We start from the raw sequence: 12,581 nt of genomic DNA on the forward strand, positions 1-12,581 counted from the left end.
GGGGAAGAGGGGCTCCACTTTGAGCTCGTGCACATGTCAGTGTCAATATTAACAGACGCCAAGCGAGTCACAGGAGGGAAAATATCCTAGCCTCACCTAACAAAACTGCTAAGAGTAGATCATTCTCAGATCCAGGTATTAACTGGTTAAGCCAGTTTCTCCAAAAGCGCAAGCTGTTTCCAGAATTCAGAACACAAACAACCTGACACACACTATAACACAGATAAGAAACCTGGTGTTTACGTCAGCAGATTCGGCAAACAGCAGACACAAGACAAATGCAAGGTTACCCTTCTATGATGTTCATTTCTCTAATTGTAACACCCAGCTGGCCCCAAATAAGAAATGATACTGTGTCTTTGTATCATGTTGCTATTCCCCTTCAGCTTAAATCTAAAACCAGGTGTAAAGAAGACTTGTTACTCTTAGCAAATGACAAATCTAGACAATTAGTTTTTTACTAAAAAGTAAATAAACTGGAAAGTGTATTATGGAATATCTTTCTGAACTATGTAAGAAAATTAATGTACAATGTAAAAGATAGCTATTTTATTATGTGTATGTTCTTCATCCAGTTTCCTGACATACCTCTCCTAAAGTCCTTGGTTTCTAAAATGATTTCTTTTTTTTAATATATAAGCTAATGAGTCAAGAGGCAGCTGGCTTCAGGGTAAGAACTGGTCACCAAGAACACAGTGGCATGATTAGACAGCTAAGATTCAGTCCTACCTCACTACTTTCAGGCACAAGAAGCCCAAAGTAACTGTCAATGACACACTGTCAACTGTGTCTATTGATGAGGCTTCCATAAAAACTCAGAAAAAGTTCAGAACTTCCATGCAGCAGAGCCCTTGGAGGTTCTCATGGAGTGCCAGAGGGCATAGCAGCTTGTGCCCTTCCCAAATTCCTCATCCTGTGCATCTCTTTATCAGCCCCTATTGTAATATCCTGTATGATAAATTGCTGTTTGTGTTTTCCTGAGTTCTGTGAGCCTCGCAGCAAACAAAATAATTAGACCCAAGAAGAGTGAGTTAAACTTCTTTTTTATAGTCATGTGATCAAAGGCAAAAAATTAAAAATAAATAAACCCCACATGGAGTTTGCAGCTGGCATGTACAGTGGGGGGAAGAGAGAGGCACAGGCAGCCCTGGGGACCGGCCCTTCACCTGGGGGCCTGAGAGCACACTCGGTACCGTGGCAGAACTAACTGAGTTAGAGATCCCCGGCTCGCATCTGCTGCTACAGAATCCAGCGCCTGCTTGCTGACGTCATGTGAGGTCACCGAAGCCTTCTGCCTAGGCTACTACACGCCTGTAAATGACCACTTGGGAAGTGGAGGCAGGAGCATCACGGCAAATTTGAGGCCAGCCTGGTTTACACAGCTAGACCCTGTCTCAAACAAACAAACAAAATGTCTTCTGCATTTATTGTTGTGGGTTCTGAGAGCAGAGAAGAAACATGGATTCGTGGGTAGTTTTTCCAACGCTTTACTCTAGTGTCAAAGACAGTACAAGTAATAAAAACTGGAACAGATTACACGAAATTAAACCAATTAGAAATCAAAACTCCTATCCATGTGATAAATTATAAATTGTGCTATGTATGTGAAGCTGACCGACTACAGAGGCATGATAAAGTGACAATAACAGATTTGGCTTCCCACTTGAAACATCTGGAATCTCTCTTGTTCTGCAGAGACATTTCCTAGATGATGAGAAACAAGAGATGCCCGCCCAACTAGCCTAGCCTGTTATCTGCAGTTGCTAGGGCTGGAGGCAGAGAACTCAAATGGACCTCAGCATCTCTTGTGAGCTTAAGTGATAAAGCTGGGAGTAAAGGAAGTCGGGGTTCCAAACCCTAAAACCATGGAGACAAGCAGAAAGTGAAAAACCTGCAGAGAGGTATACAAGACTGAACACCAGTCAACCATGCCCGAGGTCAAAGGAAGTTCCAGAGAGGATTAAAGTTCACACAAGCTGGGAGTAGTGTGCTCCTCACCCTCCAGTCTTCCAACCCTGAAAAACAGAGCTTCTAAATCATCAGGGAAGGAGAAGAATCATCAAAGGTTTTTACCTCCAAAGTCAGGCTGATTAACCCAAAACCAAATGCTTCCCTGACCTGCCAGGCCAAGCTGAAAACAGGGCATAACTAATATGCCAATCAAAAACTTCCAGCTGGCTAGTTTCATGTCAACTTGGCACAAGCTAGAGTCATCTAGGAGGAGGGGACCTCGGTTAAGAAAATGCCCCCACCAGCTTGGATTGTGGGGAAGCCTGTGAGGGCGTTTTCTTGATTAATGATTGGTGTGGGAGGGCCCAGCACACTGTGGGTGGTGCCATCCTCAGACAGGTGGTTCTGGGGGCTAAGGAAACAGGCTGAGCAAGTCGGGAAGCAGGGTTCCTCCATGGCTTCTGTTCCAGCTCCTGCCTCCAGCTTCCTCTCCTTGAGTTCCTGACTCCTTCAGTGATGGACTGTTTATCTGGAAGTCTAAGGTGAAACAAACCCTCTCCTCCTCAAGTTGCTTTTGGTCATGGTGTTTCATCACAGCATTAGAAACCCTAACTAAGACACCAGGCAAGCAAAGGAGCAGAGAAATAGAAGAAGGTACAGTGGCCAAACCGTCCATGACACAGACATACGACACTATGCATGCGGGCGGCTACATACATACTCTGCACATACACTGCTAAAGAAAGGGAGCAATAAAATAAAAGGGAAGCTGGAGGGTGAATGAATTCCTGTAAGACGACCGCTTACAGCAAAAGGAACGGAATGAAGCGAGCACCACAGCGCTGCCTCCCCTGCCACTGAGGACCAGATCTGAGCATGTTCTGAGCCCTTCGACCTCTGCACCCAGGGCAGTAACGCACACCGAGCTCTCTGGAGGGTCCTACCAGTGGCCCATGTTCCTCTCTCCTGCCCACTTCCAACCAGCTGTGCACGGCTTTAACACACTTAGAAAAACTAACAATCTTAAGCTAGAGATTTTTTTTAATAATTTATAATTATTTTAAATATGTGAAGTTTTTTATAATTATTATACAGAATTATGCAATAATTATATATTTATTTATATTTACACATTTATATATTTTATATATGTAATAAATTTATTATGCATAACACATTATATGTTATATATTATCATATAGCTTATGTAGTATATTTATATATTTAAATAATTTTATATATTATAAATATATTTATTCTTATATACGATGATTACATACTTTTTAATAATTACACATTAAGGTTTACCTCATACTGTTAACTCCTTTCAGTAAAACAGACTACATTATAAAAACTTAAGAATCATGAAATCACCAGGTATTAAAACCTACTTCCAGGAGTGGTTCAGCAGTCAAGAGCACTGGCTGCTCTTCCAAAAGACCTGGTTTTGATTCCCAGCACCCACAGTGAGGGTGACAACCCTCTGTAACTCCAGTCCCAGGTATCCAACGCCCTCTTCTGGCCTCTGCAGGCACTCCACACACATGGTACAGACATACTTTCAGGTAAAACATCCATAAACATTAAATAGAATGGACAAATTGAACCCACTCTAATATCCTAAGTCATACCTTTAAGGTTTTGTAGGCACTGCTCATGGTGGTCACTCGGTGGTTGGAATGATTCCCACCCAACTTACAGAGGTGGCAAACCGGCCTTCTGCACAGTTCACAGTACATGTTTATCCTCTCTGTCTCGTGTTCAGGGCACATTAAAATCTATTGAATAAAAGCATACGGACAGTTAAAGATCTAGGTTTCACATAACCTCAGTCCCCCAGCACAAATATTTGCTATATAAAATCAAGCCATATAGGTGAATAAAAGTATAAAAAATAAAAATATGTCACATGAAAACTTTAGAATTACCATTTTTAAATCGTTGGGTTCAAACCGTTAATACATAGATGTTGTTTCCCCTGAACTTGGTGAGAAGAACATTCATTCCAACAGGACTGGAGTAGAGAGAATGCTTAAACAGGCTAGAGAGGTCCTCTCACCACACACATTCGGCACTTCTGACTGAACATCTCTGTAAGGTATCAGAAAACCTTCAGAGAATCTCTGGCCTGACTCCCCACACAAGCCTGTTGCCAAGAGACCTTTGGAGGGCTTTGTGATGTAAGCGCCCAGCAGGCCAGCTCCACAAGCCACACACTCACTGCCCAGCAGCATCTCCCAAGGAAACACCACATTTGGACTGATGAACTAGCATCGTAGATGCATCTGAGATTGTACATAAAACACTGTTTCCATTCACAAACAAACACTTAGGTAGTATGCTGATGAAATCAAATAGTTGTTCATGGTTTCAAGAGACTGGATGATAGGCGACTTTAACTGGTCTGAAATATTAGGGGGGAAAAGACCAATATGCAAAGTTTACACTACATCTTCAGGGGGACAAAAGTGGAAAAAACTTAAAATGTTTCAGAATGTCCTAATTCTCAAAAGAATGTGTACTTTTTTAAAGTAGGAAAACCTGAGCTTTCCATAGAAAGGGGAACAACAAGTTCAGTTGTAGGTGAATATTCTCTAGCAAAAGGGACAGCTTTGAGGCACTACACTATACTGACTGACACAAATGCTTGAAGAGAACTACTTTTCCTACTTCTGTGGTTTCCTCAGCTGTATTTTATGACTGGTTTGCATTCCAAATCCTAAGAAATACTTATAAGACCCCAGCCCTGGTGTAGCTCATTATCATGTGTCCTTTCATGACAGAATAGTATGAATGCAACCTTGTAGACAAAACACTAAAAAAGTCATACATTTTTAAACATCAATGGCCTTGAGCAGTTCGGGTGAGACAAACATCCTAACAGGGAATTCAAAGGTTGATAAATGTCATGAGACTAATAGTTTTGAGGAAAAAGGGTCTTTCAGAATGTAGGGACAAAGAAATACCTTTGTTTTCATCTTTCAGACCCGTGTTATGTAGGAAATGTTCCGTGATATTGTGTAATAACTTCTCTAAGATTTTAGATTTTATTTTAAATTATGGGCATGTCTGCGTCTGTGTTGGTTATGTGAACATTAGTGTTCACATCAGGAGGACAGAAGAGAGAACTGGATCCCCTGGGGCTGCAACTACTGCTGGCTGTGAGCAACTCCACGTGGGTGGTGGGAACCAACCCTGGGTCCTCCGTTAAGAGTAGCAGGCCAGGGGCTGGAGAGATGGCTCAGTGGGTAAGAGCACTGGCTGCTCTATTGGAGGACCCGGGTTCAATTCCCAGCACCCACATGACAGCTCCCAACTGTCTGTAACTCAAGTTCTGCACACACAAAATTATGCAGGTCAAACACCAATGCATATAGAAGTAAAAAAATTAAATTAAAGAAAAATAGTAGGCATTCTTAACAATTGAGCCATCTCTCCAGTTCCAAATAGTGTTTAAGATTTACATATGAAATTATTACAAATTAAAGGCTTTATAATTAAGAATACTGTTATATTTAGTAACTGGCAATATTCATACGAGTTACTAAATTTACAAAGAAGGGCCGGGCGGTGGTGGCGCACGCCTTTAATCCCAGCACTCGGGAGGCAGAGCCAGGTGGATCTCTGTGAGTTCGAGGCCAGCTTTATGCTAGGTGGTGACGGTGCACACCTTTAATCCCAGCACTTAGGAGGCAGAGGCAGATGGATCTCTGTGAGTTCCAGGGCAACCTATTCTACAGAGAGAGTTTCAAAAACAGCCAAGCCTACACAGAAACCCTGTCTCAATCCAAAAAACAAAAAACAAAAAACTACAACTTTATAAGTATCCATTCTGGGTGGTGGTGACACACAAATGTTTTTACTCATCATAGACCATAGAACATGAAGTTCTTGTGAGACTTATTAAACAAACTACCAGAATATTTGAGAAATGTAAAGTCCACCTAACAGATTATATAAGCACCATGTCTCACACTTTAAAGTTATTCTTAACATACAGTAAAGTTTTAGCTAACTAAAAATATCGCAATCGGGTTATCCAATCAAACCTTCCCGTCTCTAGACTCCTGGCAATTTCTCCCACGAGGTCTGGTACCCTAACTTACCTTGGGTCTGAAATTAGTGGTGGGGCCCACATACTCATGCTGGGCTTTGACAGTCCCCCAAGGATGATAAATTTTGAAGCATTCGTTGCAGTAGCTTGCACTACAGTCCATACAGCTCTTCGTGGACTCCTGGGGTGGTGGTTTACACAGGTCACACATAATGGCTGTGGCGGCCCTGGCGGCCTGCCGGTATCTCTCGACAATCGTTTCCAAAGTGAAATTTCGAAACAGACCGCTGACTCCTCGCTCTCCAAGATCCACATCATGCTCACAGCCAGGACAAGGAAACATAGTCGGCCTTGGGGTCAGGGAATTACGCTTCCAGCCTGTGTAGTTAGTAAGGCTTCATTTAGTAACGTCGTAAGTGATTAAAATGAAGAGTCATAGCCGGGTGGTGGTGGCGCACGCCTTTAATCCCAGCGCTGGGGAGGCAGAGCCAGGCGGATCTCTGTGAGTTCGAGGCCAGCCTGGTCTACAGAGTGAGATACAGGACAGGCACCAAAACTACACAGAGAAACTCTGTCTTGAAAAAAAAAAAAAAAAGAAACAATAATAAAAAAGAAGAGTCATGTTTTAGAAAGTTTCTACAATCACAAATATTCCAAGTGGCTCCATCTGCATTCTGAAAATGCTTTTCTAAGCAAATATTTTTACTTGGTATATAAAAGACAAGTTCAAATTATTAAAAGTTATCATAGAGAAAAGAAAAATAAGCTATAATAAATTACACATAAACCTGTATTAAGCTAAACACAGACATGAAGACAAACCATCTAATACAGTATTTTATATAACTAAACTTCTAGTTAACTTTATACATCATCCCCAAAGTCATAAAGTGAATAAGACCATCTTAGCTGACTGGGAAATAACGGGGTACATAACAGAGGGGGGCCCATGACTCAGCAGGCTCAGTGCAACCCCAGCAACTGTTGGAAACTGCAAGCTGTCCACATACACACACGTGTGTCTTCTGGGTAGTCTGGGCTTTCATCACATGCTCGGAGGAACAGGTGCTCACAGTTCTAAGATCCATCACTGTTTCCCACTGTAGCACTGTTTATCTGGGAAAGTTCAGTGGCAAAGACCAGAAGGTGACTGAATGCAAGCTAAAGAAGAGCAAAGAGCTCATTCATAGACCTGGAACTTAGTAACTTTAAAAGGACCAACCATGGGACCTGAAACAAAATCATTAAGATTATTTACTTCAGTGCCAAGATGCATTCCATGTGATTTGTGTAATATATAAAATACAAGTAATGACTTTAACATTAGATTTTTCTGTTCAGTGTCGTCTCTCTGATCTTCATAAATCGGGAAACCAAAGTCTGCCATACTCACCTGCTGGTTCGGACAAATGAAATGTCTGTTCAACACAGGTGGATGGATACTTACTTCAACCTTTCTTAGAGTATGAAAGCTCAGTTGCCCACAAAATAGCTTCCATAACACACAAAGAAACTTCTTAATCTCCAGCCTTCTTTCACAGTATTATATCCAATACCAAAAGTTAATGGGTAAATTCAGTATATTCTATTTGAATATACAAAGGTCTTTAAGTAACTACCTTAAGATTGCCCTTGAAATGACTGTCGTCTAAAAAAATATATCTTAAAAGATGCCTGGTATGACGTCACAACAGGTGAAACTTAACAGATAGCCCAAAGTATTATTTATAATAATGACTTTATAGCATGCAAAGTGTCACTGCACTTCAAAAGCATCTTATGTAACAAGCATGCACAGTATTTTTAATATTTAATGTTTCCATTTAATGACATTTTAGCCTTACTACTTTTAAATATGAATCATATAAAAGGAAACTTCCCACAAACTTAAAAATCCTACTCCATATACTCCTGTAGTAATTTTAAAAACATGCAATCCAGTCCAAGATGTTTCACACCACAGCAGGCATGTAATGAAATAAGCGCAAGGCTAATTAAAAAATAAAACAAAACACACACATGCCAATGAAAATGTTTTTGTCAAAAAAACAAGCCAAACAATTCTGGAAGTCAAATGATGCAGTGGTCAAGTTTAAACAAATGGAAATTTGCATGTAATTACCTCTTTCTACAGTTACCTAGATGATGGACCTTTAAATGAATGAATAACCAATCTCAGTCGTCTATGTGAAAAACAATGACCTATTCTAGATTTTATGAAGGTTGTGGCCAATTAAATAGTGATTTGAAACAAAATTAATCATGAAAACTAAATCATGCTTTAACATGTATGCTGGTGACACTCAAATTTTGGTTGTTTTCATGTTTAGAAATGTCCAAAAAAAAAAAAGTTCCCTTTCCTTTTCTGTATTCCTCTGTTATCTTCATTTTATGGTGAAAATAAAAGTTTTTATGAAACATCACACTAGACCTCTTAAATGAGATCAAATGTGGAATTTAAGACCTGAGTAATTTTCAGGGAACTTATTCAAATCGGCATCGTGGCTTTTTTTCTAAACGGATCCCATAAGGCTCTCAAATCTTTCGAATGCTAACTTTCATTTCATCTGGCATCATCCTTTCCTGTGATTTTCATAAAATATTATATTCAGAGAAACAAAGAAAGCATGACAGCTCTAAGGATATCCTGGAAAGCCTCATGAAAAAAAAATTACAACAATGGACTAAAAGGAAAATGTAATAGAGTCAGCTTTCAATGTTGGTGCTATCTAAAGGGCCATGAGGCCAAAGGGCTGTTGAAATTTAAATTAAAGATGATCAAATTTTCACTTTTTGGATTGCTATAGCCATAGTTCAAATTCTTAAGAGTACTTGAGGCTAGTGGATACCACACTGTATAGTAAAGGATTGAATATTTCCATTAGAGAAAGTTCTATTTACACAGTATTTCTCTACCACATGATAGAATCTGAGGGGAGGGGGACGAACCAGATGATGACTGGGAAGACTAAGGAAGTAATGCCGGCCAAGCAGCAGCCACACAACTGTGGAGCCCATATCTGTGAACTATGCAAATACTCTCAGCTCACACATCTTTGCTTCAAAGGCACAGTAAGCAAATATCAAGGCACAATTTTAAAATATTTAAAGTATTTCCAAAGTGGTTTATATCCACCAAAAGAGCTATTTCTGTCTATGTTTTCTCAGCTAACTTTCAAGGAGAAAAAAAAATAAATGCAAAGACAAATTTAAATATTAAAAATATTTCTAATTTTTTTAAATATTAAATATTTAAAAACAAATGCAAGAGAATCAACTCGCAGCACATTCCAAACTGCTGCAATTGTACCTTCTCCCATATTCTGGCCATAACAACTTCCTGTTCTTACTGCTTGTCAACTGGTGGGATGCCACCAGTTGGACTTCCCAGAAAGTGAGGGGAACAGAAAAGGGGTAACATTTCTCTAACCAAAGAGTATCACCAGAATTTGACCAAAAAGTAGTCAATTTTACTTTAAAGGTCAACTGGAGTGAAAAGAAAAAAAAGAAAAAAAAAAACCAAGGTAGGCTGGAATGCTTCACACAGAATCACATATTCCAAAAGCCTAAAATGGGTAAGACCTGCATGTTAAAACTCTGATGAGAAAGAAACACTTTAAAACATGGACAACAAAGACAAGACATTATATCATAAAACATGCAGAGAGTGTGCTAACTACAAAAATTGACAACTTTAGACAAGAATTTTAATAGTTAATCTTACCAATGCAGCATGTAAGTTACATTCTAGTCTACATAAATGTAAAAAGATTTTTCAGATACCAGATACGAAAAAACAAAATTGTGTTGTGTACAGGAATCGTCTGGACACACACTCCTTAAAAACATCAGAAGTTGTCCTGTTGACCTTTAAGTCATGTCAGTACAATGTGTTTACTTTTTATATAATTTGAAAGACTTGACCACTGGTGTTAGAGAATCTCGAGACACATAAGAGAATTAAAATCTAACACCACGCTGCCCACGGCCACAAAAGCAATAAAGCGCTTTTTCTACCTCTCCACCCCAAAGATCTCCGCTGTGATGCTGTGAACAATGAACAGAAAGCTGGATTTAGAATTCCATTCTAAAGAGAATACTCACAACTTGTTAACAAAAGATAAAGCACTGACTATGTCCTGCAGAATACGATTATTGAATCAACAGTAAACATGTATTCTTCCTGACACACAGGGTGTTTACAAAGCCAGCAATATAAAACAGTCGATCAATCTTATAGAATTTGGATGCACCACTGTTGGGCAGCATTAGAGTGACATACACTTTGTCCTACAGATCTGTGTTTTTAAACAACCTCATCTCCGGCAACTGTTAGGAAAACGAAGTAAATTCAAGTATCTTTTTACTTTTTGCTGAACTAAAAAATAAAAGTAAGTTATAAAAAAATTATTGAAATTCAAAATCTCTGATAACAGGAAAATACAAATTGGAGGGAAAGATTACACACATATGATCAGAAATATACAACAAAACAGTTTTTCTGTTTGCATACCTGAACATGTAATTGACATATACACAGAAACCTTATTCTTTCAAAGTACCCCTTCATTAAAAAATCTATTAAATGTGTATGGCAGTATCATCCCAATGAAATAAATGAGCCACAGCACAACGTATTTTTAAATTTTCTAGTAGCCACAATACAAGTTAAGAAAAAGTAAAATTAGTTCTGATATTATTTAATCTACTATATCTAAGATATCACCTCAAAATGTAATAAATACAAAAAGCCTTAAATCTCTATTTGTGCTATTCTAAAGCCTCTGAAATCTAATAAGCATTTCATATTTACAGAATATCAATCAGAAAAGTCCTATTTCAAGCATTTCACAGCTAGTGTCTACTATTCTGGACAGCCTGGGGTCTAATCCTTTAGTAAAAATCAATAGCTTAGTAAAAATCCATGGTAAAAAGCAATTTTTAGAAATATATTCCTCCCACATCCATTGCTATGAACAGGGTTTTGGACTTCCTTTGTAAGTGTGCCTTATCATTTTTGCCCATAAATGAAAGGGACATCTGCAATTCAGTGACACTAGGCTGTTTAAAACTTGTGACCATACAGAAGATGGCCCTTAAGTCTGTGATCACCGATTCACAAACAAAACCTTTAGAGACCTGCCACATCTGGGACAGCCTCACCTGCCAAGCCTAAGGCTGATTTTTATTTCTATGGATGTGGGGAGGCTGCCTGCCCAGGGAGCCGGTGTAAGTAAGGTGTCAGGGCCACTGGTACTGAAGTTACAGGTGGCCAAGTCACCCGCCACAGTGCTGGGAAGCTTTCTGTAGTCATCCTTCTCCAAGTCAAACACTCTCAGCATCTGTGGCTATCCCCCACAGAGTTTTCAAAGTCTCAACCCTGCTCAGGACATGATCCAACGGCAGAGTGATCTTACAGAATGGGGAGGGGGCATATTTTAGTCATTTCCTGTCTCATCTAGACAGTGGGGTATATGGTGAAATGAATTCTTGTTCTGAAAACAAAACAAGTTTAACCACATTACACTTCAGTCCTGGTGGCATGCTCTGTTGACTCTAGTACCAGAAGGTCTTCATTCAACATCCACTCAACAAATATGCACCAAGCACAGACAGAGCTTCACTATGGGAAGCTCCTAACGCGCTGGCAGTTCTAATTTCATATGAACCGCACATGAGAATCAGTCAAATCCAGAGATGAAAAGACGACCTAAGACACAGAACTTCATGAAAAGTATGTGAACACAACCCAGTCATGAGCAGAGATATCCCACTAATTGTCTGTGTTGAATATTAATACACACAAAGTAAATTTTCCTCAATCAGCCAAGAAGGGGATTCCCAACTGGCCAGTGAAGACCCACCAACAGAACATCAAGCTTTATCTGGTAAGAATGACTTCAACTCATTACTGTCTTTCTGTTCCTCAAAGTGCCAGATTCCTAGCAAAGAGGAAAACATACAAGTTATGACCTCACTGTGAGCATAACCCTCTCTGTCCTCAAACTCTCTCAATCTGCCCAATTGACTTCACTGGCGCACGCGCACGCACATGCACACACACGCACACATTTTATATGTGCAAGTAATCTTTTAATAATTAGTGACTGGCATTAAAAGAAAAACCCATGGCCCAGCAGTTAAGAGTACTTATTGTTCTTGCAGAATACCCAGGTTCGATTCCCAGCATCCACATGGCAGTTCACAACCATCTGTAGCTCTAGTCCTAGAGACTGCAAACACTCTTTTCAGACCTCCTCAGATACTGGGCACACATGTGGTACATAGATATAACATGCAGGCAAAACACACACGTGGCTACATACATAATACACAGGCAAAATACTCATCCATATAAAATGATATATACATATATGTGTGTGTGTGTAAAAGAAGTGTGGTATATAAAACATAAAACTCATGGAAGTACTCTGATGCAGTAGGTACATGGATATAAATACTGAACAAAGAGACTCCATTGCATAAGTCAGGCCACAAAGATAGTACTCTTTAAATGCAGCTTAGAAAGAGATGCTTTTCTGAAAAACTCACAAGATTAAAAAGTGACCCCTGTCCT

At 39.5% G+C, this 12,581-nt stretch overlaps 1 protein-coding gene across 2 annotated transcripts in view; it reads right to left on the minus strand.

Annotated features, from left to right (window-relative positions):
- Trim36 (tripartite motif containing 36) overlaps positions 1–12,581 on the minus strand; it is a 43,762-nt gene that overhangs the window by 14,686 nt on the left and 16,495 nt on the right. For both annotated transcript variants that reach the window (XM_028894129.2, XM_028894130.2), the window contains exons 3-4: positions 6,057–6,382; positions 3,582–3,728 (exon numbers count right to left, since the gene is read on the minus strand). In XM_028894129.2, the coding sequence (XP_028749962.1) occupies positions 3,582–3,728; positions 6,057–6,382 (473 nt within the window). The remainder of the gene's footprint in view (positions 1–3,581; positions 3,729–6,056; positions 6,383–12,581) is intronic.

Source organism: Peromyscus leucopus, chromosome 19, assembly GCF_004664715.2.
Source record: "Peromyscus leucopus breed LL Stock chromosome 19, UCI_PerLeu_2.1, whole genome shotgun sequence".
Taxonomy (NCBI): domain Eukaryota; kingdom Metazoa; phylum Chordata; class Mammalia; order Rodentia; family Cricetidae; genus Peromyscus; species Peromyscus leucopus.